The following is a 23229-nucleotide window of genomic DNA, read 5'->3' as shown; positions in this document are numbered from 1 at the left end:
AAATCAGAGCATCAGTACGAAAATTTGAAACCCACGTCGCAGTGCGCTAACCACTAGCCGGCGAAACCGGTGGAAATGTGTGAGAGATTCGTCTTAGAACGATCTGGGATTTTAAAAATTGTATCTCGTGTTCAAGGTATGAGAATTTAGTTCAAGTTAGTTTGCAGTGAGACTATTATACATGTGTCTCGTAAAGTGAGACAAGAGATGGATCGTTAGAGCGTAATTATGATGGTAAAGCCACAGAAAAACGTGAAGCCACACAAATATTTGCACGCATCTGCTGCAACGCTTGCGCTATGAAGCAACGCAGTCTTGACGAGAGAGAATCTCAGCTGGAGTTATTTCTGAAATAAGCTGCATCACGTTCTCCCTTATCAGCCAGAATCAAAAACTAAACACTTCAGTTTAGCAGTCCGCCTGCCACTTTAAATGACTCGGCTTTCTGTATTTTTCTTTACTGACCTGCTTCTACTCATAAAATTTAGTGAAAAATCATGTAATCATTTTTTATGTACTTTGGTGTAGGGCAGGGATTCCCAACCTTTTCAGCTGGCGGAACCCCCTTCTTCAGTCGAAAATCCATGGCGGACCCCTAGCCAGTCAAGAGCACAGTAACTTTAAATTTCAGACCGAAACCCATGGGAACTGAAAGCTTCTTAATGCAAGTGCCATGTTCCCAATGAGGCCCCCTCCCCCCTGAAGTATCAATAGTCTTTGGTTTAGAGATGAATGAAAACAACTTGAAATTAACGATCCAATTTGAATTCCCACTGTATCCAGACACTTACTAGTGGATTTACTCCCTTTGTTCAACACACTATAGCCTGATTAAAGTTACTTGGTAATTGAAATTTCACATGATGGAGCTGTCTTTCTCCTAGAGCAATCAACGTCACGTCCAAACTGTTTGCTGTTGAAAAGCTGCCGCTTATGGTCTGTTCATTTCCACTATTTGGCTGCTGTTGTGTAAGGAGCATCCATATTTCGTAACAGTCGTGTGTGTGTGTGTGCTTTTTCGTGAAATCCGAAGAAAAATGTTCAAATGTATGTAAAGTCTTCCTTTGGTCGTCCTCCCTCCTCATTAATTTCAACTGGAAACTTCCCTTGTTGTGAAGGCGATGTAGAAACTGCACCCTTCTTCAATGATCCTGACTTCAGCCATCGATCCATGTTAGAAGTAATAAACTGGTCAAAATCGACTTATGAAATAGGTAGTGCACTGACAAAGCAAGTTTGACATTTAATGATGCCTGGGGCAGCATACGTGCCAGCGAGCGCTGTGATTGGTCGACAAAGCTCGCTCCGCGCATGCGTAAAAGGTTTCAGCGCATCTAGCGCCGTAAGCCGGCGCACGAACGACCCCCGTATTGTTGCTAAACAGTCGATCAGAAAAGCCGCATTCTCCGGCACTAAACTGTGTATACGTTCTCACTTAGGAACCGCAAAGGCTGCTTGGGGATACGACCTGAAGTAAAAGTACACGTTTTTCACACGAAAAAAGAAGTGTTGAATTTGATTTTCACATTTTTATTCAATAAATTTACTCAGTATTTTACACGATTTGGTGGAAGGTAGCCGCGGACCCCCTAGAATCAGCCGGCGGACCCCTTTACCGCGGACCACAGGTTGGGAAGCCCTGGTGTAGGATGTTAGGGACATTTTTTCTATCGCCACAGTAACAATTTCTCGGATGCCTCTAGACATATTAACTAACCTCATCACCAGTTTCCGTTTGGGGGTAAATCAATTCGTTGTCTCTTTTATTTTTTTATTTTAATTTGACCTTGGGACACATAATACATTCATACCTATCACTGCGAAATTACGACGTATTAAGCACATAAAATAAAACATCAAAACAGCGCAAAATCCATTCTTACAAGGTAAAAGACTCCACTAAACATATATACGTCTTTCTGTTGAACTCGCATAAATTAGTTGCAAGTTGGGGGGGGGGGGAGGGGGAGGGCATAAACGAATTTCATAACTTTAGTAACAAGTTCATATAGCGTTCTGGTGAGTCGCTGAGATGAGTCATTGAGGAACAGGTGATTAAGATTTCAACAATAGTGTCACAGTTTCAGCTAGCATTAGGACTCAGACGAGGGTGATGAACGTACTACCGAGAGTTCCCTCTGATTAAATCGTAGTCAGGCAATCGTCGCTTTGAAAGTTCGGTTACACGTTGCCCTCGTATCACGGACAAATGGAGAGAATAGTAACGACGTTATCGTAGTGTCTGCCTTTAATGTGAAATGGAAGCTGTAACTGGTGGTTTCACTTTGTCTTTGAACGCATCTTAATTCTACAAAATGAAGTCTGCTGCTGTAATTTTTCGGAAAACATTCTTATACGCCCCTTCCTCAAAGCCTCAATTCTTACAGTATCTCTCTGTTGTTCACCAAATTACACAGAAGCTGTCCTGATTAGCTACAACTTATGGGTTGGATGAATATTTCACTGTGCAGTGGAGTCTTGGTTTTAGGTTGTGAAAGCGTGTTTACTCAGCTGAAGAATGAAAATGTCATTCTGGCAACAGCTAACTCTTCCTACGACTATGGGATAATTACGTCACATCTGCACTACCGGTCTAAAGATTCCTGTCACCCAAGATAAAGGCTGTATACTTCATTCAACGTAGAAATACATCGTACAAACTATACAGAACAAGAAAATAAATATAAATATTTTCTCTCTCTATCATTAAGTACAATATAAAATGGTTTAGATTTTAGCCTCACCAAAGTATCCACCCTTTGCCCGCAGAACAGCTGCAAACTCTTGCTATTCTGGAGATAAAATATTGTAGCGTTTTTGGAGCTATTACAGTCCAGCACGTCTGTAATTTAGTCTATAGATAGAATGAGATTTTCACTCTGCAGCGGAGTGTGCGCTGATATGAAACTTCCTGGCAGATTAAAACTGTGTGCCGGACCGAGACTCGAACTCAGGACCTTTGCCTTTCGCGGGCTAGTGCTCTACCGACCGAGCTACCCAAGCACGACTCACGCCCCGTCCTCACAGCTTTACTTCTGCCAGTACCTCGTCTCCTACCTTCCAAACTTTACAGAAGCTCTCCTGCAAACCTTGCAGAACTAGCACTCCTGAAAGAAAGGAGCACTTGCCCGCGAATGGCAAAGGTCCCGAGTTCGAGTCTCGGTCCGGCGCACAGTTTTAATCTGCCAGGAAGTAGTCTATAGATCTTCGACATGAGATGACCTCAGTTTTCTGACCTCCGTGTATAATCCATCCCATAAGAATCCGATGGTGACTGACTTAGCCAAATTCTTCAGTTCCCCACATTTCTCTTTTATGTTACCATAACTTCTGCACAATTTAGAAGCATGTCTGGGATCACTGTCGTGCTGCAGAACAACTTTTGCCACATGGAATTGGATTTTTGATCAGTATCTTGTGATATCCTTCTGTCTTTAATGTTCCATTAAGTCTTACTAGACCACCGACTTTATCACCCAAGACACATACCCACACCATGACCGACGCTCCACCACGCTTCAACGCTGACGTCACACGCTGACTCTTCATACGTCCTCCACGAAGTTGACGAACAAACATTCGACGATTGCTTCCAAATATTTGAAACCTAGTTTCAGCCGTGAATAACATATTGGACCATTACTTCCCGCTCCAGTTTTTACGTTGTTATGCCCACTGCAATCTTTTCCCCTCATTTTTTTTTGCATAATAAAGGTTTCTGTCTGCTGTGCGCCCCTTGAAAACTTGTGCGGCGGCGCGGTTCTTTCTGTCCCTTTACGACGGACCTGCATCTACCTGTGAACATTGTCTCAGCAGATCATCAGTAGGGAAGACGAGTGAAACCTACTTTGCTTCGACGTGAACCAGGCTGCAGTTAAAGTCACTAATCTACGTTTCGGGAGAAAGTTTTCACACGAAATGGAAGGTTGGAAATTTTGTCCTTAATATATTCTGAAACTCAGGTGAACAAGTATCACTGCCAAGCCCGTGTTAATCTTAACACAGTCACTCACAGTCCGTTTTACTCACGTTAGCAAGTTTATGGTGTTGCATTTTCCGAAAACTTAATAGCTACAAAAATATGGATTGTTTTTGATTGAGAATGCCAAATATTAAGTCTGTCGGTACCTAATGCAGTAACAGTTTTTAGCCACCGGCCTGCTCAATACGCCACGCGGAATTTATGTCTTTTCTCGTCACAAGATTCACTTAAAAATTCCGAAATTTCTACAGACCCATCGGAATAATTATGCCGTCACTTTACAACACTTTTGATGTATGAAACACTGCTAGATCCGGCAACTTACCATTTCCATCGGAACTACTACTAGACACGTCCGAACTGTTTCATGGCTAGGCTCCGACTCCTCTTTGGAATACTCAAAGTTTTCTCTACCAGCAGAGAAAGGCGCGCGAAGAATATTGCTTTACCATTGGTCAGTTTACTCAACAGCCAATAGCAAAACAACATTCTTCCGCGTCAGTTCGCGCTTTTCATCAATAATCAATCGCAAAATAGTAAACCTAACGATTGCACTTTTTATCGACGTAATTATCTGATATGCTGAAGTTTTGTTTATGCATAAAGTTATATACTATTGTTATTTATACCTGAATTAACTTTCCCTTTACCATAAACTTACTTTACAAATCTAATTTACAAAAATCCCCTTTGTCCACATCCATACTTCTTCGCAATGTTCCCACACTAAATCCCACTACATAACTCGTTAAACAATTATCTTCATATTAACCTTAAACCACACTCACGCATCATTCATACTGCTAAAACACATTTATAACATTTTACATACACAAAAAGACATAATAACACTTTATGAATATACTAGAACAGTTTATGAAAAACATTCTATTACTTTAGTGCACTCTAGTGGGCACAATCGAAACTAAATCACAGTCCCCTATCCAATACTGTCCTCTATCGGCTGATACATAAACTACGTGCGCGTCTAGTCTCGCGTCACCATCTGTCACTATCCAGCTCTGAGACACATCTCCCACTTAACCGCCTCCAAGGCAGTATCGGTATACGGCGCTACGCCTCACTTGTTCACATAGATGGAGTTGCACAGCAGAGGGTGAAATTGGAGCAGTTCGGGTACTATTTACTTTTTCGTCAATTTCAGGTGCAGTAAGAGTCCTCTGATGTTTACTCTATACACAAATGAACACATATTCCTTGTATGGTGTTAGTTGGGGTCTTCCAGATCGCGGCATTGGCACCGGTTTTCTTTAACCGCTTCAATGTATACATCACTGTTGACTAGGCTACGTCAACTTTTGTTGCTGTTGTCCCTATTACTTACTGACGCACAGCTACAATTACAATATGTTGTGTTGGCTGAAGAGCCAACACTGTGTTACTAGTGGAGGCCGAAATGCACGCGATTTAGCTCACGCAGGCTGGCGTGAGGAGGGAAGAACTATACTGACGTGAGGTCTGGAACATGACAAGGAATTAGAATTCAGAAAGCGGACATAACTAGTTTGATACTTAACTTTAATCCATTAATGATGAACGTCGCTCTTGACGGTACATGATTCACAATATTATCAGTTCAGAATACATTCTTGAAGAATATGGCACCTTGCTAGGTCGTAGCAAATGACGTAGCTGAAGGCTATGCTAAACTGTCGTCTCTGCAAATGAGAGCGTCTGTAGTCAGTGAACCATCGCTAGCAAAGTCAGCTGTACAACTGGGGGGAGCGCTAGGGAGTCTCTCTAGACTAGACCTGCCGTGTGGCGGCGCTCGGTCTGCAATCACTGATAGTGGCGACACGCGGGTCCGACGTATACTAACGGACCGCGGCCGATTTAAAGGCTACCACCTAGCAAGTGTGGTGTCTGGCGGTGACACCAAACAATACGTTTTTCCATTGCAGTATTCTCCTTCTCTCCCAGTATGAGGTGATCTAGTGTGAACCTAGTCAGGTATACAAACACGCTGGTAGATGCACACAATGGACAGTAAACTAATGCTAACTGGTTGCTACACAAACAGGAATGAGGCTTATCTAAATAGAACCGTCTTAGGTAAAGGCACGTCGGTGTTGTTGGTAATCTTCAGCGCCCCTCTATGCAAACAACCAGTCGAATACACAACACAGGCGCTGTGTCTTTACTTGCTTGTACGAGTTTTATTATCGGGACGGGGTTATGACGTTGTTGTTGTGGTCTTCAGTCCTGAGACTGGTCAATTGCAGCTCTCCATGCTACTCTATCCTGTGCAAGCCTCTTCATCTCCCAGTACCTACAGCAGCCTACATCCCTCTGAATCTGCTTAATGTATTCATCTCTATGATTTTTACCCTCCGCGCTGCCGTCCAATACTAAATTGGTGATCCCTCGATGTCTCAGAACATGTCCTACCAACCGATCCCTTCTTCTAGTCAAGTTGTGCCACAAACTCCTCTTCTCCCCAGTTCTATTCAATACCTCCTCATTAGTTATGTGATCTACCCATCTAATCTTCAGCATTCTTCTGTAGCACCACATTTCGAAAGCTTCTATTCTCTTCTTGTCTAAACTATTTATCGTCCATGTTTCACTTCCATACATGGCTACACTCCATACAAATACTTTCAGAAACGACTTCCTGACACTTAAAGCTATACTCGATGTTAACAAATTTCTCTTCTTCAGAAACGCTTTCCTTGCCATTGCCAGTCTACATTTTATATCCTCTCTACTTCGACCATCATCAGTTATTTTGCTCCCCAAATAGCAAAACTACTTTACTATTTTAAGTGTCTCATTTCCTAATCTAATTCCCTCAGCATCACCCGACTTAATTCGATTACATCCCATTATCCTCGTTTTGCTTTTGTTGATGTTCATCTTATACCCTCCTTCCAAGACACTGTCCATTCAGTTCAACTGCTCTTCCAAGTCCTTTGCTGTCTCTGACAGAATTACAATGTCATCGGCGAACCTCAAAGTTTTTATTTCTTCTCCATGGATTTTAATACCTACTCCGAACTTTTCTTTCGTTTCCTTTACTGCTGGCTCAATATACAGATTGAATAGCATCAGGGGGAGGCTACAACCCTGTCTCAATCCCTTCCCAACCGCTGCTTCCCTTTCATGCCCCTCGACTCTTATAACTGCCATCTGGTTCCTGTACAAATTGTAAATAGCCTTTCGCTCCCTGTATTGTCCCCTGCCACCTTTAGAATTTGAAAGAGAGTATTCCAGTCAACATTGTCAAAAGCTTTCTCTAAGTCTACAAATGCTATAAACGTTGGTTTGCCTTTCCTTAATCTTTCTTCTAAGATAAGTCGTAGGGTCTGTACTGCCTCACGTGTTCCAACATTTCTACGGAATCCAAACTGATCTTCCCCGAGGTCGGCTTCTATAAGTTTTTCCATTCGTCTGTAAAGAATTCGCGTTAGTATTTTGTAGCCGTGACTTATTAAACAGATAGTTCGGTAATTTTCAGATCTGTCAACACCTGCTTTCTTTGGGATTGGAATTATCATATTCTTCTTGACGTCTGAGGGTATTTCGCCTGTGTCATGCATCTTGCTCACCAGATGGTAGAGTTTTGTCAGGACTGGCTCACCCAAGGCTGTCAGTAGTTCTAATGGAATGTTGTCTACTCCCGGGGCCTTGTTTGGACTCAGGTCTTTCAGTGCTCTGTCAAACTCTTCACGCAGTATCATATCTCCCATTTCCTTTTCATCTACATCCTCTTCCGTTTCCATAATACTGTCCTCAAGTACATCGCCCTCGTATAGACGCTCTATATACTCCTTCCACCCTTCTGCTTTCCCTTCTTTGCTTAGAACTGGGTTTCCATCAAAGCTCTTGATAGTCATGCAAGATAGAACATTCGAAACCTAATCCCTGATTTAACTACAAATCCATAGTTGTGAAATGCGTTCGAAAACTTTTGCCCAGTACTGTAATAACCGCTTTGTGTTACAGATCATCTGAACCTTATCAAGGAGACCAGTGGGACGAGGACACCAGTGGGTGTTCTTTTAATCTCTTGGAACGAGCGAAATCGCTGCACTGTGTGCATTCTTACTTTGTAATGAAATGATCGTCAGCAGTGATCTGTCGCCGTATTGTTAGTCTGTAAAAACTCTTCTTTGGTCTTAAAGCTTGCAGGGGGGGAACGATTTAACAGGTTATGTCGTTACTTACGAGACCAATCCCTTCAAAGGCGTAGATGGCGGTGCCGATGAAGAGCGGCAGCTGCGACCAGCTGAAGACGGCGAGTTGCCGCTCCGAGGGGCTGGGCAGGTCGAGGGACAGGCAGTACAGCGTCGCGATGAGGCCGGCCACGGTGAGCACGTTGGCCAGCAACGACACCGGCACCAGGAACTTGAGCGACCGGATCCAGCAGCTCAGCAGGATCGGCACGAACGCCAGCGCCATGTGCAGGTGCGAGTCCAGGTACGCCCCGTACTGGTCCGCCACCTGTGCACGAAGCCTCTCGTCAAACTGGGCGCCTTACCTCTATCCATTGACCACAAGTAGTTCATGCAAACTTGTATACTTCGTTTGGGTTTGTGTTCAAAATCTGCTTTATGCGAACACTTATTATTTACCCAGACATGTTTCGACACCAATGTGTCATGTTCTGTGGGTCAGATTTTATTCCTGTGAGGTATAATACACTACTGGCCATTAAAATTGCTACACCACGAAGAGTGCTACAGACGCGAAATTTAACCGACAGGAAGAAGATGCTGTGATATGCAAATGATTAGCTTTTCAGAGCATTCACACAAGGTTGGCGCCGGTGGCGACACCTACAATGTGCTGACATGAGGAAAGTTTCCAACCGATTTCTCGTACACAAACAGCAGTTGACCGGCGTTGCCTGGTGAAACGATGTGAGGAGAATTGCGAACCATCACGTTTCCGACTTTGATAAAGGTCGGATTGTGGCCTATCGCGGTTGCGATTTATCGTATCACGACATTGCTGCTCGCTTTGCTCGAGATCCAATGACTGTTAGCAGAATATGCAATCGGTGGGTTCAGGAGGGTAATACGGAATGCCGTGCTGGATCCCAACGGCCTCGTATCACTAGCAGTCGAGATGACAGGCATCTTATCCGCATGGCTGTAACGGATCGTGGAGCCACGTCTCGATCCCTGAGTCAACAGATGGGGACGTTTGCAAGACAACAACCATCTGCACGAACAGTTCGACGACGTTTGCAGCAGCATGGACTATCAGCTCGGAGACAGTGGCTGCGGTTACCCTTGCCGCTGCATTACAGACAGGAGCGCCTGCGATGGTGTACTCGACGACGAACCTGGGTGCACGAATGGCAAAACGTCATTTTTTCGGATGAATCCAGGTTCTGTTTACATCATCATGATGGTCGCATCCGTGTTTGGCGACATCGCGGTGAACGCACATAGGAAGCGTGTATTCGTCATCGCCATACTGGCGTATCACCCGGCGTGATGGTATGGGGTGCCATTGGTTACACGTCTCGGTCACCTCTTGTTCGCATTGATGGCACTTTTAACAGAGGACGTTACATTTCAGATGTGTTACGACCCGTGGCTCTACCCTTCATTCGATCCCTGCGAAACCCTACATTTCAGCAGGATAATGCACGACCGCATGTTGCAGGTCCTGTACGGATCTTTCTGGATACAGAAAATGTTCGACTGCTGCCCTGGCCAGCACATTCTCCAGATCTCTCACCAATTGAAAACGTCTGGTCAATGGTGGCCGAGCAACTGCCTCGTCACAATACGCCAGTCACTACTCTTGATGAACAGTGGTATCGTGTTGAAGCTGCATGGGCAGCTGTACCTGTACACGCCATCCAAGCTCTGTCTGACTCAATGCCCAGGCGTATCAATGCCGTTATTACGGCCAGAGGTGGTTGTTCTGGGTACTGATTTCTCAGGATCTATGCACCCAAATTGCGTGAAAATGTATTCACATTTCAGTTCTAGTATAATATATTTGTCCAATGAATACCCGTTTATCATCTGCATTTCTTCTTGGTGTAGCAGTTTTAAAGGCCAGTAGTGTATAAACTGATGTGACAAAAGTCATGGTATACCTCCTAATATCGTGTCGGACCTCCTTTTTCCCTACATAGTGCAGCAGCTTGACATGGTATGGACTCAAGAAATCGTCGGAAGCCCGCTGCAGAAATATTGAGCCACGCTGTCTCTATAGCTTTCCATGATTGCGACACTATTCGGAGTGCACGGATTTTGTGCACGAACTGTCCTCTCGATTGTATTCCACAAATGTTCGGTGGGACTCGTGTCGCGCGATCTTGATGGCCAAACCACGCGCTTGAATTGTCCAGCATGTTCTTCAAAGCAATCGTAAACAATTGTGGCCCACTGACAAGACATCTTTGTTTGGAAGCCTGAAGTCCATGAATGGCTGCAGATGGGCTCCACGTAGCCGAACATAATCATTTCCAGACAACGATCGGTTCAGTTGGACAAGAGGACCCAGCCCATTCCATGTAAACATAGCTCCCACGAGCTTGCACAGTGCCTTGTTGACAACTTATGTCTGCGCCACGCTCTTGCCTTACTATATGGTCTTACTACCTGAAATCGTGCTTCATGTGACCAGCCCACGGTTTTTCTGTAGCCTAGGATCCATCCAATATGGACAAGAACCCAGAAGAGGAGCTGCATGATGTCGTGCTGTTAGCAAAGTTATTCGCGTCTGTTGTCTGCTTCCATAGCCTATTAACGCCAAATTTCGCCTCACCATCCTAACGGATACATTCGTCGTACGTCCGACGTTGATTTATGCGGTCATTTCACTCAGTGTTGTTGGTCTGTTAGCACTGCCAGCTCTACGCAAACGTTGCTGTTCTCGATCGTTAAGTGAAGGCCGTTGGCCACCGCGTTGTCCGTGGTGAGAAGTATACCTGAAATTCCATATTCTCAGCACACTCTTGACACAGTGGCTCTCGAAATATTGAATTCCTTGAGATGGAATGTCCCACGTGTCTAGTTCCAACTACCACTCCGCGCTCCAAGTCTGTTCATTTTCGTCGTGCGGCCATAATCACGTCGGAAATCTTTTTACAAGAATCACTTGAGTGAAAATGACAGCTCCGCCAATGCACCGACTTTCGTCACCTCGGTGTGAAGTTTACAATCATTTGTCTATTGTAGACCTAAAATTATAACATGTGCATTTTATTTGGATTGTATATTTCACTGTTTCGATACAATTGATGTTACTCTCATTTTTTCTATGTCTTATCCAGTTGTTGCAGAAACAAATTTTTGTACCTCATGAAGAATTGTCCACAGAGTGTCATTCTAGTACTCTGTTATGAGAGAAGCAACGGAAATTCATCTTACTAGCAACAACTTTAACAAAAACTGGGGTGATTTTTTGATCGCACTCTGCAAGAATGACAGGGTGGTGTGGCCTCAGTGGAGTGGCTTTTATTTGGCACTGTTTTAAACATTTAAAATTTTTCTTGTGCTACTGCCCAGTTTGGTTTCATTGTATGTAAAAATCGGCTGTGGGCTATGTAGGGTAATGGAAAAGGGTGCCCAAGGGCCTTCAAAAATGGAAAATCTGTGAAAATAAAACTATCAGCTTGGTGAAATATTACTTCTGCATGACAACGTCATTCATTACCCAATATAGACAGTTTGTTTACCTCAGTCTTCTTAACTAATGCGTTTTCATGGCACATACTACATTAGTTGTGAGATGTAACTGGTCAGTGATCACTAGACAGGTGCGGAGAGGCTAGTATGATCCGCGGCATTCCCTATTACTACAGAATTCGTACCAATCCAGTAGTCTTTCAATTTAGAGAAAAAATAAGTCTTAGCAAGGACAATATCCTCCTCATCTTCAGTTCATTAAAGGTGAAAGTTGCCTCCTATATTTGCCAGTTTCTGAGTATTACGTTTATTACTTGTCTTCTACTCTTTGCTGTCATATCTGTGCCCACCGATCGACTTACGTATGTTCACTGTTGCGTCTGCTACGCCAGTTTCTCTGTCTAAAATCATTGGCGTTGGCCAATGAGAAACGACGACGCTGAGACACTCCACATGGCTTGTGAATTTTTGAACGGACTTTCTTATTCACGTCTGTTCTGTTGGAGACTGTTATTGAACGAAGAAGGTGTGCTTTGGCTGTGTGTGATTTGGTGTGGTGATGAGCGTGGCTGCATTGCATTATGTTGAGAAAGAGAGAGAGAGAGAGAGAGAGAGAGAGAGAGGTAAGTATGAAAGAGTTACGCGTTTGTATTATTGAAGTTATAACCAAAATTATGTACAGCTTTTCTCCATGTAAGTACTGTAGAACTCAAGGTAATATTTTATGCAACTAAATACTTGATGAGTCATATTGGAATAGGGAGTTTCTTACGCACTGATGTCAAATGAACAGCAGAGTGAAGTTTGTGGTTACGATTAATGTGGGGCGGATATCGCTCTGTTTACATACTGTATTTGATTTGCGGTCGAATATACCAAGCCAGTGTTCCATTTAGGAAAACGTTTTTGTCTCTTATGTCTTTCTCAAATTTACGTTATGAAGAAGGCCTTTTTTTATGCCGAAGGTACCATGTGAGTGATGTAACATTAATCTCACGCCTGTTTGTAAAACATCTGCATTCTTGGGATCCAACAATAACTGCAAGAATGAGATTTTCACTCTGCAGCGGAGTGTGCGCTGATATGAAACTTCCTGGCAGATTAAAACTGTGTGCCCGACCGAGACTCGAACTCGGGACCTTTGCCTTTCGCGGGCAAGTGCTCTACCATCTGAGCTACCGAAGCACGACTCACGCCCGGAACTCACAGCTTTACTTCTGCCAATACCTCGTCTCCTACCTTCCAAACTTTACAGAAGCTCTCCTGCGAACCCTGCAGAACTAGCACTCCTGAAAGAAAGGATATTGTGGAGACATGGCTTAGCCACAGACTGGGGATGTTTCCAGAATGAGATTTTCACTCTGCAGCGGAGTGTGCGCTGATATGACTCAGGTTTTTTACTACAGAGGCACGTTACCCTCTGACCGAACACGCTGAGCTACCGTGCCGGCATCTTCCAGGAAGTTTCATATCAGCGCACACTCCGCTGCAGAGTGAAAATCTCATTCTGGAAACATCCCCCAGGCTGTAGCTAAGCCATGTCTACGCAATATCCTTTCTTTCAGGAGTGCTAGTTCCACAAGGTTCGCAGGAGAGCTTCTGTAAAGTTTGCAAGGTAGGAGACGAGGTTCTGGCAGAAGTAAAGCTGTGAGTACTGGGCGTGAGTCGTGCTTCGGTAGCTCTGATGGTAGAGCACTTGCCCGCGAAAGGCAAAGGTCCCACGTTCGAGTCTCGGTCGGGCACACAGTTTTAATCTGCCAGGAAGTTTAATAACTGCAAGGTTGAAGAGAATATAATAGCTTTACTTACGTTTCATTCCCTCCTCAGTTTAATTAAATGAGATATATTTGTGTGATGGCGGCACTGAGCAATCATGATGCATTGCACCAATGCCTCGTGCAGAACTAATGAAGAAAATGATGTGGTACCTTTAATTTAATCAATAGTTCAATCAAAGCCACTACTGCTCCCATATCAGTTTCCAGGTAGTAAAGAATTCTTTCGTTTTAGTAAATTATTTTCGGGTCACGGAACGTGTCTTACTCTAGAACTTCTGGATAGCAGCTGCTTCGTCAGTCTGATAATATATTTTGTGATACAGTTGCATTACCAGCTCGTAACCAACAAGTGTTGCAAATTCCTGGTTGAATTCACGATTTTAGTATACACGGATGAGCCGAAACATTACAACCACCTGCTTAATAGCTTGTGTATGCTTCTTTGGAACGGAATACATCACTGAGTGAGGGATACGACAGCTTGTTGGTAGGTTTGTAGTGGTATGTGGCATTAGATGTCTACGCACAGGTCATGTAATTCGCGTAAATAGCGGGCAGGTGATCTACTTACAAGATGATGGCGCCCGAAAACTACCGAGTTGTGTTCCATAGGATTTACATCAGGCGAATTTGGTCGACCAGACATCAAAGTGAGTTCACTATAATGCTCCTCAAACCACATGTAGCACGGTTCTGGCTCCGAGACACGGACAGTTATACAGCTGAAAGGTGACATCGCCGTCGGGAAAGACATCAAGCATGAAGGGATGCAGGTGGTTCGCATCTGTCAGCGTGTCTTAGATTACTACCACAGATCCTATGCAAGCGAAGAAAAATGTCTCCCTTAGCATAATACTGTTCCCACCAGCCTGCATCGGTGGAACTCTGTACGTCTCGAGCCGCCATTCACCTCTATGACGGCGTTTGTGGAGACGACTATCGATCTAATGCAGGGCTTCACAACATACGTGCTCGCGGTGCAAGCTGTGAGCAGCAAGGCGCGAGCACGGAGCAGCGCGAGCACGCTACCCCCACTACCGGACCAGAGCGGAGAGTGGGGAGAGTCACGTGGGGCACACAACAGCTACCGCCAGTCGATGTAAATCCGCAGCCACCTGCAGGGATATCACTCACGAATTATTACTGCGACAAATGAAACAAATAAAGGAGAATGTACACATGCCACATAATTTTATTAGCTTAGTGTATGCCTCTACATTCGCATTAATTTGTGAACTGTTGCACAATAAAAGGTATCACTGAAGTGTGGGATTCTCGGTTATCTTGTACTTTTTGCCCTTTACAATTGCGTCTATGTTCGGAGTAATTGCTCTTGTGCATTTTAGGCGCAGCGTGCAGTTTAAATTTCGATCAGACAATGCGTTTCTCAGGCGCGTCTTGTTACATTTCATTGCAGAGAACAGTTGTTCACAAACATACGTCGAACCGAACATTGATATTATTGTAGCCGCCAGTTTGTGCAAACGAGGAAATCTATCCTGAGGGAAGTGTCTGTAGAATTCCAAAATGTTTTTCTTGTTCTGAAATTTGTCTCTGTATTCTCTGTCACACTGCAGGTCAATAATTTCTTGCTGCAGCTCAGGACGAATCTCTTAAATATTCGCTGAATATGGAGAGAACAGATCAAAATCACTGTCTAGTGCTGTCAGATCTTGAAAGCGCTGATCAACTAAACTATGTGAATAACGTTCACATTCTTTGTGAACATCTTGCATGGATGATAATTTAGGAAAATGAGCTAGGTTTCCTGTTTCCAGCTAACTCACCCAAAGTGCCAATTTCATTTTAAAAGCTCGTATTCGATCTATGAAATGAGTAATTAGCAGATCTTTACCTTGTAGTGAAAGGTTATAAGCATTCAGATGGCTAGTTAAATCTGCTAAGAACGCGAGATCACATTCAAACGTGCGCGCGCATTTCCCCTCCCTCCCCTCCCTCCCTACTCCGTGACCTTGCACCTGCTCGCGAGCACGTGCCTGAGCAGACGCGAGTACTCGCGCTCAAAACCGGCCAGTTGTTAAGCCCTGATCTAATGTGATTCACTCGAAGAGCCGACACGTTTCTGCTAATTGTGTGTGTATAGTGGTTTTGTTTAGGATCTTTAGTAGTCTTCAACCGGTGTTCTTGGTGTTTTCTGGTGAAATAATTTCAGAAGAACCTTTTAGGAACTGTTTTCAGTTTCGTTACTGTGTCATTAGACGTTTGACTGTCTTTCTGTATTATGCTTTTGTTATATTCTCATTTGTTGTTGATTAATACTGTTAATAATAGCAGTTACTTCCCTTGTATAGTAGTAAGTCAGTGATTATTGTAGTCAGGTTTTTAACATCTTCTTATTGTAGTAGCGGAACTTAGATAAGTAGTTTTCTCGTTTCAATAAGTGTAAAATTTTACCTTGAGTGAGAAGTGTGGGCTTTGCCGTAGGTTCGTGAGTAGTGGATTGCGGTGTGAGACTTGTTCGAAGTATTTTCACTGGGGGGGGGAATGCAGTGGGGAAGCCAGTGGGCATTCTGGTGAGATCTTCTCCTGGAACTGCAAGTTATGTAGCAAGAGTAAGTTGATAGAGGAGCAGGAGCGTAAGATCTGTGCCCTTCAGGTGCAGTTGAAAAACGCACAGGAGGATCTAGATAGGATGAGGAGGGAGAAGGGGGGTGGGGAATGGGAGCTGGCTGTTGGCAAGAGATCTGCTAGGAGAAGAACATTTTCAGATAGTTTTACTATTGGTGTTTGCAATAGATATGACCAACTGTCAGAGTCTAGTGGAGAGGAATCTCTAATAGCTGTAGTTTTAGGAAGTGTGCAGCAGACAGCAGTTACGGTGGCTAGGACAGTTGCAAAGTCGAAGAGGAAGAAGAAGGTTCTGCTGTTAGGTAGTTCTCATGGTAGAGGTGTAGGCCAGCAGTTGCAGGAAGTATTGGGGAGTGAGTACCAGGTCACCAGCATTGTGAAGCCTAATGCAGGATTGGCTCAGATGACTGTTAACATAAGGGGGTTATGTAGGGATTTTACTAAAGAGGATCAGGTAGTGATTGTGGGTGGAGCTGGTATGTGCATTTCGTAGAACTGTTTCAGCGTCACGATCGGCCTCATCTTAATACAGCCGTCAGGCGTGATAACATGAGGCTTGGGGATGCGCTGATGACAGAAAGCATGAGTCACATTTCAGTGGTGTCGGTGGAGTCTATCAGCAGGACGGGTTTCACTAGACATGGCCTGCACCTCAACAGGTATGGGAAGGGGAGGTTGGCAAAGCTTATAGGTGACAGCATATGCAGTAGTTGGTGTTAGAGCTGCACCTTTTTTAGATTGAAGTCAGCTGATAGGTATTCCTGCTTAAGGGAAGTCTCTCTTACAAAGGAACCACTTTTGACAAAGCTTAGGTATCCGAGTAATGAGGGAATTAGTAAATTTCATAAAAATATACAAGGTATTAGAGATAAAGTTAGTGAACTGCTTATAGATGTTGACTCTGAAATTATTGGTATATCTGAACATTTCTTAAATAAGGAGATAATTCGGAGGCTTCCTTTACCATGATACAGGTTGGCTGGCAGCTTTTCTAGGAGCTCTTTGCGGTGTGGGGGAGTAGCCATGTATGTGAAAAACGGCATCCCATTTGAGTCAATTGATGTTTCAAAGTACTGCACTGAAAAGGTGTTTGAATGTTGTGCAGGTGTGGTTAAATTTAATGGAGCTAAACTTCTAACTGTTGTTATTTATAGATCCCCAGACTCCGACTTCACAACATTTTTGCTAAAGCTAGAGGAGGTTCTTGGTTCACTTTATAGGAAATACAAAAAGTTAGTTATATGTGGTGACTTCAACATTAATTGTATAAGTGATTGTGCAAGGAAAAGGATGCTGGTAGATCTCCTTAATTCATATAATCTTATGCAAACTGTATTCTTTCCAACGAGAGTGCAAGGGAACAGTAGAACAACCATAGGCAACATTTTTGTTCATTCTTCATTACTAGAAGGGCATTCTGTTAGCAAAAAGGTGAATGGCCTTTCAGATCATGATGCACAAATTTTAACTCTAAAAGATTTTTGTGCTGCAAGAGATGTTAAATATAGTTATCAACTGTTTAGGAAAGCTGATCCAGTTGCTGTAGAGACCTTTGTAAACCTTATCAAGGAACAAGAGTGGCAAGATGTTTATAGCGCTGATACAGTAGATGATAAATATAATGCTTTTCTCAAGACTTTTCTCGTGCTCTTTGAAAGTTGCTTTCCGTTAGAGCGTTCAAAACAGGGTACTAGCACAAACAGGCAGCCTGGTTGGCTGGCTAGAGGGATAAGAATATCTTGTAGAACAAAGTGGCAATTAAATCAGAACGTTAGAAACAGGCAAAATCTAATTGCAGCAGCCCATTACAAACAGTATTGTAAGGTGCTTAAAAATGTTATCAGGAAGGCAAAAAGTATGTGGTATGCAGATAGAATAGCTAAGTCTCAGGATAAAATTAAAACCATATGGTCAGTCGTAAAGGAAGTGGCTGGTCTGCAGAGACAGGTCGAGGATATAGAATCAGTGCGTAGTGGGAATGCCCGTGTTACTGATAAGTCGCATATATGTACAGTATTTAATAATCACTTTCTGAATATACCAGGTGAACTAAATAGAAACCTAGTCCCAACAGGGGATCATACAGTGCTCGTAGAAAAAAGTGTTCCGAGACTGTTACCTGAAATGCTCCTTCATGATACTGACAAGAGGGAGATTGCGTTAATAATTAAATCACTAAAGAGCAAGAACTTTCATGGATATGACGGGGTATCTAGCAGAATACTGAAGTATTGTTCTATGTATGTTAGCCCAGTACTTACCCATATCTGTAACTTTTCCTTTAGGGGTGGTCGGTTTCCTGACCGATTAAGGTACTCGGTGGTGAAGCTACTTTATAAAAAGGCAGACAGGAATAATGTTGACAATTATAGACCTATTTATATGCCATCGGTGTTTGCTAAAGTTATCGAGAAGGTTGTATATACAAGGTTACTGGAGCATTTAAATTCACATAATTTGCTGTCAAATGTTCAGTTTGGTTTAGAAATGGTTTAACAACTGAAAATGCTATATTCTCTTTTCTCTGTGAGGTTTTGGACGGATTAAATAAAAGGTTGCGAACGCTAGGTGTTTTCTTTGATTTAACGAAGGCTTTTGACTGTGTTGACCACAAAATACTACTGCAGAAGTCGGACCATTATGGAGTAAGGGGAGTAGCTTACAATTGGTTCGCCTCTTACTTTAAGAACAGAAAGCAGAAGGTAATTCTCCGCAATATTGAGAGTGGTAGTGATGTTCAGTCGCAATGGGGCGCTGTTAAGTGGGGCGTTCCCCAAGGGTCGGTGCTGGGGCCACTGCTGTTTGTTATTTATATAAATGATATGCCTTGTAGTATTACAGATGATTAAAAAATATTTCTGTTTGCTGATGACACCAGCTTGGTAGTGAAGAATCTTGTGTGTAATATTGAAACAGTATCAAATATTGTAGTTCATGAAATAAGTTTGTGGCTTGTGGAAAATAATTTGATGCTAAATCACAGTAAGACTCAGTTTTTACAGTTTCTAACTCACAATTCAACAAGAACCGTTATTTTGATCACACAGAATGGGCATATTATAAACGAGACGGAACAGTTCAAGTTCCTAGGCGTTCGGATAGGTAGTAAGCTGTTGTGGAAAGCCCACGTCCAGGATCTTGTTCAGAAACTAAATGCTGCTTTATTTACCATTAGAACAGTATCTGAAATAAGTGACAGTTCAACACGAAAACTAGTGTACTTCGTATATTTTCATACACTTATGTCTGATTCAAAAAGGGTATTTTTGGCTCAAAAACGGGCTGTTCGAGCTATATGTGGTGCAAGTTCGAGAACCTCTTGTCGACCCCTATTCAATAGTCTGGGAATTCTGACACTGCCCTCACAGTATATATTTTCTTTAATGTCGTTTGCTGTTAGCAATATTAGCCTATTCCCAAGAGTTAGCAGCTTTCACTCAGTTAATACTAGGCAGAAATCCAATCTGCATGTGGAATGCACTTCCTTGACTCTTGTGCAGAAAGGAGTGCAGTATTCTGCTGCATCCATTTTCAATGAGCTACCACAAGAACTCAAAAATCTTAGCAGTAGCTCAAACTCTTTTAAGTCTAAACTGAAGAGTTTCCTCATGGCTCACTCCTTCTATTCTGTCGAGGAGCTCCTGGAAGAGCTAAAAAATTAAGCAAATTCCAGTGTTACATTGTTGATTTTCTTTATTTAAACTTAAGACTTATCGCCTGAATATGGTTTTTATATTTCATTTTATCTGTTTCTACTATCGTGTTATAATTCCATGTATTGACTCGTTCCATAACCATGGAGGCTTCTCCTTAATTTGGTCCCACGGAACAATAAATAAATAAATAAACAGTCGAATACTGATGGTCCCGTGCGCACTGCAATTGTAATTGACGATATCGTTGGATCAACATGTGAACTCGTCGGGGTGGTCTTCTGTGGAGCCACATGTTCAACAATGTACCATGAACGATGTGCTTAGAGACACTTGTGCGTGCACCAGCCTTGTGCTCTTTCGGCAGAGATGCCACGGATCACCATCTATCCTGCTTTAGAGAGCGGACAGGCCTCCGAACCCCACGTTCTGTGAAGAGTCGTGGATTCAAATGGTTCAAATGGCTCTGAGCACTATGGGACTTAACATCTGTGGTCATCAGTCCCCTAGAACTTAGAACTACTTAAACCTAACTAACCTAAGGACATCACACACATCCATGCCCGAGGCAGGATTCGAACCTGCGAACGTAGCAGTCGCGCGGTTCCGGACTGAGCGCCTAGAACCGCGAGACCACCGCGGCCGGCAAGAGTCGTGGAGTTCAACCATTTAGCACCTAGTGTCAGCTTCACTGTCCTTCTGCCTCTTTCCATAGACGCTTACGACGGTAGAAGGTGAATAGTCGACCAGCTTCGCCGTTTTCGAAACACTCGTTCACAGACTGTGCATAATAATAATCTGCCATTTGTCAAAGTCGCTTATCTCAGTGAATTTCCCCATTTGCAGCCCATATCTTCACTAGGGTGATCCCCCGTCCGTGTCTGCTTCGCTTACGTACTTTTGTTACCGCGTGACGTGTCTGCAACGCCACTAGGCGGCATTCAGCCTCGCCGTGGGAAATTGTCATAATGTTTTGGCTTATTATTGTACGTCCTGCTGATTAAGTGAGTTGTAAATGTTCTTATGGGATCCAAACTTAATTTCAGTAATGAGGAAATTGATCAATGGTCCATAATAAATCATATCAGATGCCAAAGAACATCCGATGCGCGAAGTATGTATGCCTCTGGCGAACCATACCTGATGGCACTCAGGTAGCGTAATAAATTTATTTTCTTTGGGGCTTTATTCCCTTTATAAAGAGGGTGTCTGTAATTAGTGCAATTTCAAGCGGGACTTCTGCGTCCACACTACTGGTAAAGGCTTTTGCGTTCCTCAGTTATTCACAGATACCAGAGGAATGGAAAATATTTGTTTGTTTTAGTGTTACTCCCACGAAATAACTGGAAGAAAATTGCCTTCTGTCAAGTGGTTTCCTATTACGGTCTGCGAAAGTGTAAATTAACTATTCGTCGTAGTGTCACACTAGCTAAGTGGGAAGTGATGATTTATTGTTAAAAAGCACGAGAAAGCCGAGGAACTGTACACCGAACGTATAAGCTTATATCAACAATGGAGACAACTATAAAAACATGCGCGAAGATCGTCGGACGTTCACAAGCGAAAAGAAACAGATTTCAGTGAAAAACTCGATGAGATTGTTATCATACTGCTGGAGAAGATAAACAGGTTTGACCAACCGGTGATGTATGAATGGAATAGGTTTCCAGTTACTTGAGAAAGAGAGAAGACCATTAACGATCATAGGCAGCTGAGAAAAGGCGAGAGCAAAGAGAATATGAAAGCCCGAAGGAACATTCCATCGTAATCCTGAACAAAACAGGCACTGCAATATCGTATTTATACGCCATCACCGGGCAAGTGACCTTCAGTTAAAATGTCTCCCATGTACGAGAATATTCGTAATGAATATACGAGTGGAGGTTCTAGACACATGGTTGACGACATATGGAAATTTGGATTTGGCCGTAGTGCGTGCTCAGATGGCCTAAAAGTGATGCGACCGCCTGCTATAAACGGGAAATTCTGTACAAATTTTCATTGTTTTCATTCCAGTATACAGCTGATGGTTGTCTATACTCGTAACTGCGAATACATTTCATGCATGTCATAATGGCTGTAGTCGCCGCTGTACCTGTACCTTCGGCCAAGTATGCATGCCCGAAGGAACTTTGCGTCGTAATTCTGAATAAAGCGAGTACTGCAATATCGTAATCACTACGTGTTATACATTAAAGCCTGCTGTCGCGTTTTTCTGTCTGCATGTGAAGGCTAATCTCGGGAGCTGCTGTAGGGATTTTGATATTGTTTTAACTAACACACTTATCGAAGATGTGGGTTTGTGTATATAATCTATTACCGCTACGCCAGACATGTCGTCCGGCCGTGGATACTTAAGCCACCCGTGCAAAGCCAGTACCAGTCGCTAGTATAATATAATGTAATGCACACTTCATGGTACGAAGCAGTGAATGGTCAGCGTGACGGACTGCCGTCCTAAGGGGCCCGGGTTCGATTCCCGGCTGGGTCGGGGATTTTCTCTGATCAGGGACTGGGTGCTGTGTTGTCATCATCATCATCATTTCATCCCCATCCGGCGTGCAGGTCGCCCAGTGTGGCGTCGAATGTAATAAGACCTGCACCAAGGAGGCTGGACCTGCCTCGTAAGCGGCCTCCCGGCCAATGACGCCAAACGCTCATTTCCATTTTCCATGGTACTGAGCACAAGTGGAAAGCTACCGAACATCGTCACGTATTTTCTTACACGTCTTTATTTATCGACGTCCAGACAACTGGCTTCGTTTGCATGACCTTGACATCGTATCTGCTATGTCAGGCTTAACTAATTGCATTCAAAGGAGCAAACCGATAGTGTAAGTTAGTGACTTCAATTAGAAAAGAGCAGCTAAAGTTTTTCGCAACTCGCTTGCCTATTACACGGGATGAACTGGCTGCCATCCCACCGTATGAACCCGTCCGCCATATGACTTTGTATCATTTGTGTTCCCGACGAGTGTTTAAATCTCAGAATATGTCTATTCAAAGTTCTCCTGGTTTATAGTTTCGGAAACAGCAAGTATCTTCCGCAGTAACGCTTTAGACGTCTGTGTCGCATCGTGCCAGTCTAGTCTGTTTAGCGGCAATTACATCAGTGCTGTTAGGAGCTCTGCACCCGTTAACTGGCAGCAACGTCACTGCTGAGTGTGTGCGATGTAGGATGACATCTACGCAAGTGGCGGTAAGGGTTAGTTCGTTGGTTCGTTCGTGCAGTGTGTTACCAACAAAATTAGTTCCTTCTTTCGTTCTTGTAGTGTAACACCGACAATATTATCATTCTTGAAGAAATACGGCAACCAGGCGCTTTTTGTACAGCTTTGTTCATATCAAGACGTATTTCTCGCTGTCAATAGTGCATCAGTGAACGTAAAAGTGTTTGTGATACGCATACGAAGGTGAGAAAGAGCCACAAGTTACAGAAAGGAGATAGCCTTAGCGGTGAAAATGCACTGGATAAAAATGTTATACAGACGAAACTATAAATGTGTTACGCCAGTTGTAGAAGGACGAAAGCCCTTTTTTGGCAAAAATAAAGCTAAACAAAAAGCGCTGAGCCGCTGGATTTCTTCTAGTAATTCAGTCGACATGGAAAA

At 43.4% G+C, this 23229-nt stretch overlaps 1 protein-coding gene across 2 annotated transcripts in view; it reads right to left on the bottom strand.

Annotated features, from left to right (window-relative positions):
- Positions 1-23229, bottom strand: part of LOC126260023 (proton-coupled amino acid transporter 1-like) — a 447322-nt gene that overhangs the window by 33434 nt on the left and 390659 nt on the right. For both annotated transcript variants that reach the window (XM_049957187.1, XM_049957188.1), the window contains one exon: positions 8171-8446. In XM_049957187.1, coding sequence (XP_049813144.1) covers positions 8171-8446 — 276 coding nt within the window. The remainder of the gene's footprint in view (positions 1-8170; positions 8447-23229) is intronic.

Source organism: Schistocerca nitens, chromosome 5 (assembly GCF_023898315.1).
Source record: "Schistocerca nitens isolate TAMUIC-IGC-003100 chromosome 5, iqSchNite1.1, whole genome shotgun sequence".
Classification (NCBI taxonomy): domain Eukaryota; kingdom Metazoa; phylum Arthropoda; class Insecta; order Orthoptera; family Acrididae; genus Schistocerca; species Schistocerca nitens.
The sequence above is the reverse complement of the archived record's forward strand: the minus strand, read 5'-3'. Positions and strand labels throughout refer to the sequence as shown.